The following is a 6,391-nucleotide window of genomic DNA, read 5'->3' as shown; positions in this document are numbered from 1 at the left end:
TGTCCTGACATAGGAGGTCTCACCTTGCTGAAGACCATCTGGGTGTCAGAACGCCACTGGACAGTGGAATTCCTGCTTTTTTTAGCATCATTTGTAAAAAGTCTGGGAAATTAGTACTTTTTTGTACTAATTGGTACTAATATTGTACCAACTAGGAAAGGTAGAAGAATAATCAGGTTGTGAAATGAAGCACTCAGAAACTACGAAGTGTCACAATTAAGAGTTACCTGGTGATTTGATTTGATTCTGTCACGCATATTCATTAGGATATTTTAAAAACAAGTTTGAGTCCAACTTTATTTATGCTGACAGTTCTTCAATGCAAATTATTTGTGTGAAGCTGTTCGTTTCCACAGTGCTCAGTACCATAAACAGTCATCACAATAGCAGCACTTGCTAGGTATTTCAGCTTCATTTTACAGATGGGACAAACTTCTTCAGAGCCAAGTGGCAAGCGCATCTGGCAAGGCAGGTTTAGAAGTTGGGATACCTTGGTACCTTTTCCTTAATTCAAATGACTGTTTCTTCTGAGCCAGAGCAGTACATGAAATATACAGGGTGGACATGAAATCCCGTCTCTACAGAAATTAATATAACTCAGACATTATGGTGCAGATACGTATCCTTAAGGTCTAAGTTATTCTGTTCACCAAACCAAATTGCTTACAAATTGGCAAACTAACAAATATCAGCATTTATCAAAATTAAATCCATATGTTCTTCAAATCCATGTATCATCAACTACTTCCAGATGTAAATATCCATGGATAGTTTTAAGGAACCTCAGTCTCACAGTCAGTTTCCATCATGATTCTCAAAATTAGCACTGTTCACAAGCGATATACAACAATATTTGGTCTCTTCAGGAAACAATACTCGTTGCTTTCCTTAGAGCCAGGTATCCTGTAACCACATCTGAAGGGAGCATCCGAATATAGGCAAATTCTTCAATAGTACTAAATCTCAGCTTGCTCTGGGGATCTGTGTAATTTGCCTGAAAAAGAAACAATGGCAGAGACACTATTCAAAGAACATCTCGAAACAGAATACTAAAAAAAGCGTCTAATTACAAGACCACAAAATAGTGAATTTCTTTTCCCAGTAACAGCACTGCTGTTCTACCATGTGACCAAAAGTTTGTACTTTTTTCTTTCTCCTCGTGTCAGAACTTATGAGAAGTTAACAGACCCCTATAAAATCACATTAGAAATGCATTAAACATAACAGAGGGCTGAAACAGTTTCATACAAAACACAGAGCAAAAGAAATTCCTCAACTCTCTAAACTCACCCTAGCAACTCTGTGCCTTGTGCAGCCTCTCACAAGGCAGCTCTCCAAAGAGTCAGGCTGCTGCCAATAAATTACCCACAAAGAGGCTGAATTATGGGTGCTCTGATAGCTTTGGACTGAGTTTCTCTTCCTGCATACAACTTAGCTTTTAATTTACTTTAAAGTGGTTGTTAAAGCAAGGGTGTCTCAGCTTATGGTTCTGTGACTGAACTGATAAGAAATTTGAACTCGGCATTGTGCTTTGCTACAGACGCCTGCTTTCAGGGTGGCAGCCTGGCCAGCTAACCCTGAGCTACGCTTGTATCCTCTGCTATATTTGGACCCTGGGCGCCTGGGAGCGGTGCCAGTTTCCGTCCATCCTCTCCCCTTCCCTGTTCCTACAGAAACCTTGAGCTCAGATGAGCTCGGGGGCAGCACGGGAGGCTGGGCTGGAAGAAGGCAGGCTCCAGAGTATCCCCTCTGCACCTTCAGCCTCCAGGACAATCACCGCCCGTTCAGCATTGAATTACCAAGCGCCTGCCAAGGCTCTGGAAGTGTCTTCTGCACCTTTCTTTAACAGGAGACAGTGGCAGGCTGCAAGGCACAGGCAGCTGAGATCCCTTAAGACATTGCTACTAAAAAAGAAAAGGCCAGGAAGAGCTGGAGCATTCCCCCCATCCATACTGTTGAAGTGCAGAGCCCTCCACCATTTTTATGTTGGAAAGGATCTGTTGACCATGGTAACAATCCAGTTAATCGTCTGGCCTGATAAGACTTCGCAGAAAATTAAGTGTTATTTGTAGCTTGTCTCTTTAGAAAGAAATGCTACAAGGTTAATTAAACCTAGTCAGCTAACAGTCAAACCATCAATTAATTTTCAAACAAATGGCAAAGTTAGGACATTAGGAGTGAATTATCCCTGGTGGTAACTTCACGGTTACAGCAGGTATAAATTTATTTTTATTTCACACTTTAAATCTGGCCTCATGTATCTAAGAAAAAGCTAACCAAGTAGACTGCTTTTCAAATGTGCATGATTCTGTAATAAACTAGCCAAGCAATATCTGCAATTTGTGTTGCGCACCAATCTAGGTTAAAAATATAATGGCAGTTCTTCACCATTCTGATACTGGGCTGTAGTGTTTGCACACACTAATGTATGGTAACTAATCATTTATGCCATGACTTCAGTCGGAAAACAAACTACCACTACTTCAGCAATAATTAAAACAGATTAGAAAAGTAAAGTAAGGGGATTTTGCAAAGAAAAAACTCGTCATGTTTAGAAACTAAAGTCAAAGGCCACAGATACATGCTCTTCAAATACAATAAATTAGTTATCATCTCAATCTGTTTCTATAGTAACAAGGCTGATCCATTTTCAGAAAAGGAAGAGAAATATAAACATTTGAAAGTTTGGCCTTTTTTTAATCTGCTTTACAATAAATTACTTTGTTTTGCATGTTAAAATACCTAAATACTCATCTTGCAAGTTTGGAAATAAAGTTTTATTTTGCAGTGTCAATATAGTAGATAATAGCTTTTGAATTCTAGACTGCCCTACAAATATAAATTGGCTGCTCTGCTTAGACCACTGGTAAACTTAATTCCATTTGTGTTACACACAGAAAGAGAAGAGGATCAGTAGAATTTAATTGTGGCATTTAATATAACTGCAGGTATACTGATGAGATATTGTTTTAATACACTTCTCTTTTTTTGTACCTGCTAGACCATTTAATTCTTCCCTAAATGGGTAATGCTAAGGAATTTATTTTACTTTTTTTTTCCCCCATGGGGAATCCAGCATTCCCATAGAAAATATATTCTTACACAAACACTTTCAGATTTTACACAGAAAATACAGGGACATTTTTCTTATACTATATTTCTAAAATATTCTATCACCCCACATATCTTTCTACTAGGAAATGATCTTGAAAATAAATTTAGTGCTTCTTATGAAACATTTCTGGCTTAGCAAATTAAAGGACACACTGTCTCAGTTATCTTAATAAAAAAGATTTTTTTTAAACACGATATTTTTATCATGGTCTGGAGAAACCTTGCAGGCCAGGTAAAATAGGAAACTTGACTCATGATGCAATTAGAGGACGGAAAATTAAGGGGAAAAAAAAAAGAAAGTGGAAAGACAAAAAAAGGAAACAAAAGCAGCACTGAATGGACTAATATAGAAAGGAGAGTATTTATACCGAGCTAGAATAGTTAAAGTCCATAAATCACGGATGGAGAGGAGGAGCTGGTAAAGAAAAACTGAGGAACTGAAAGGAAGACTCTTATTTCCTATGGCTAAACTGACCCTTAGCTGGTAGGGACATGGTCTTCACTCACACCTATAACCTGCATCATCATCTCGCCATAGGTGCAATGACTGACTAGTTTTGAAATGCATCAAAGGCCAGTGCCGGAAAGCATTATTTGGTTCCTTGGAGAGGGGGCAGTGAAAGGGACTTATGCCCTTATGCTGTCTGCCCCACATAAGCCCCTCACAGGTCAGAGATGTTGCTGCAGCGCTAATAACACCTGGTGTGAATGCTACTAATACTTGCAAAGCAACTCTAAGGGGAGAGGATAGGGAACAAATGAACACCATTAAGTGACCCAATATGGATTTTTTGCTATTTTGGTGAAATCTACTCCTTATTATTTTACATGTCCACCTATCCCCCCTTCCTCCATCCACTGCATCTTTATATAGAGTAGGGGTACTTACGCAAAGTTCCTTATTCAACTGACCCCTGCTCCTTGTCTGAAAACAAGTTGCTATTATATCAAAACAATACTCTTATGAGTACAAGACTGTAACTCCGCCTGGCTGGAGGGAACTATCTTCCCTGGGTTTGTGAGCAGCCTCTGTCATTTGCTGTCTGCCAGATCATCTGCGAGGGAGATGTTGCTTTCCCATTCCCTCTTGAACACCAAGAGTTACCAGCCTCAATCCGACCAACCCACTCCATTTCTAAATCATGCTCAAAGGCATAGGCTGGAAACATGCCACCTCCTAGGTGCCTTATTTAAATGTGTTACTTAAAAAATAAAAAAGTCAAAGAAAACATACGCTGCCAAATCAAGAACTCAAATGTTAGGATGTGCAGGATTACAGTTGGTGCTATAGCTATTCTTTGATCCCTTGCACTGTGTATCCACTATAAGGCAGTCCTTAATTAAGTGCTCACCCTTTTTTTTTTCCCCAACAGGGGCTTTCACCTAATTCAGTGAACAGAATGCAAGGTGCTGTGTTAACCTGCATCAACATACATAACAAATGTGTATATTTACAGGCATCTCTATAAGGTGATATCAACCCTGTGAGGTGGGCTAGTGCCCTATGGATGAGAAACAGATTAAACTGGGGGAAGGGACCCAGAAATTCTAAGGCTATATGATGTTACAAAGTTTTCATTACTGTTGTTATTTAGCATAACCATTACTTAACCCTTTTTATAGTCCAAAATACAACATTCCCATTCATTTCAATTGTAATAAATGCATAGGCTTCTGCAAAATAAATCACTGGGGGCTGAAGGTGAAAAGTGAAAAGATATGCTGTTACTAACACCTGTTTTGTTTTAAGTAAAATTATTCATGTCACATAGGAACAGTGTCAGCAGCAGATACAAAATTTTTGTTGGGCAGAATTCAATGACTTTACTCCTGTTTTGTGCCAACAGAATCTTTGGGGAATTCAGGTGCCAAATTGTAACTACTGAGACTTTTTGGAGCATGTGCAAACTGTATCTATGTCAAATGTGGGGATTTTTTTTTCCTTTTCTTTTTCTTTTTTCTTTAACAAAACCATGTAGAAGAGCCCATCTGTGACACACAGGCTATACATCTGCCAAACTCCAAGTTCCAGCTCTGAAGCATGGGGGTATTTGAAATTCTCAAAAGTCCATGCCAAATGTCTGTCTCAGGCTGATTTGTTTGATGGAAAGTTTGAGAGTAATGATAACAAGATTTTTTTTTTTTAACCTGGGCCAATCAATATAACTTTGCCTAATCTCATTCTTGGAAATTGCTGAGCCATCTTTTTGAAACTTTCTCTAAAAGATAAAATTAAATAAATCAGCCTCAGGCAAATACTCAGCATAGAAAGTTTCAGTCAGCTTGGCAAAGTTAGGAGTCATGGAGACTGTGGGCCACCAGCTTTCACTGTAACAATCTAAAGAATCAGAAATTATGGGGACCAATGCAGACTCCACAGCTGGGAGAGTGGTGTGACAGAAGCCACCTGGCAGGACAAGGTACTTAATCTGTCCTGACATATTAACATCCTAAGGATTTTGTGATGTAGTGACAGTATTTGGGATTTGGCCCTAAATCACTGGGCAACTATCAAGTGCAAGGCTGAATAGGAACCTTAGCAAGTACAGCTTTTACAAAAGCATGCACCAGCTTTATTTCATTGTGGAAAGCGAGATGCCAATTTTGAAGAGAAAAATACAATACTTACCGGGAGTCCTGAAATGTCTGAGTATTTCTTGGCAGGCTTAAAGGAAGGAGGAGCATCAATATTAAAATCTAGAGAAAAACAAAGGGATAAATTCAGTGTGCTATATATATTTTAAAACACAAACCCCAAATGTAAATAGGTGTCCTGCTTTTGGCTGGGATAGAGTTAATTTTCTTCCTAGTAGCTGGTACAGTGCTGTGGTTTGGATTTAGGATGAGAACAATGTTGATAACACACCGATGTTTTAGTTGTTGCTAGGTAATGCTTACACTAGCCAAGGACTTTTCAGCTTCCCATGCTCTACCGACTGAGAAGGCTGGAGATGTACAAGAAGCCAGGAGGGGGCACAGCCAGGACAGCTGACCCAAACTGGCCAAAGGGACATTCCATACCATGTGACGTCATGCTCAGTATATGAACTGGGGGGAGTTGGCCGGGGGAGGGGTGACCGCTGCTCGGGAACTGGCTGGGCATCGGTCGGCAGGTGGCGAGCAATTGCATTGTGCATCACTTATTTTGTATATTCTTTATTATTTATTATTATTATTTTCCCTTCCTTTTCTGTTCTATTAAGCATCTCAACCCACAAATTTTACTTTTTTTTTCCGATTCTCTCCCCCATCCCACTGGGGCGGGGGGAGTGAGGCG

At 39.6% G+C, this 6,391-nt stretch overlaps 1 protein-coding gene across 1 annotated transcript in view; it reads right to left on the bottom strand.

Annotated features, from left to right (window-relative positions):
- Positions 1–208: 208 nt before the first annotated feature.
- INO80C (INO80 complex subunit C) overlaps positions 209–6,391 on the bottom strand; it is a 32,478-nt gene continuing 26,295 nt past the window's right edge. The window contains exons 5-6 of the mRNA XM_009280209.2: positions 5,744–5,811; positions 209–994 (exon numbers count right to left, since the gene is read on the bottom strand). Of these exons, the coding sequence (XP_009278484.1) occupies positions 863–994; positions 5,744–5,811 (200 nt within the window). The 3' untranslated portion in view covers positions 209–862. The remainder of the gene's footprint in view (positions 995–5,743; positions 5,812–6,391) is intronic.

Source organism: Aptenodytes forsteri, unplaced genomic scaffold (assembly GCF_000699145.1).
Source record: "Aptenodytes forsteri isolate BGI_AS27 unplaced genomic scaffold, ASM69914v1 Scaffold114, whole genome shotgun sequence".
Lineage (NCBI taxonomy): Eukaryota > Metazoa > Chordata > Aves > Sphenisciformes > Spheniscidae > Aptenodytes > Aptenodytes forsteri.
The sequence above is the reverse complement of the archived record's forward strand: the minus strand, read 5'-3'. Positions and strand labels throughout refer to the sequence as shown.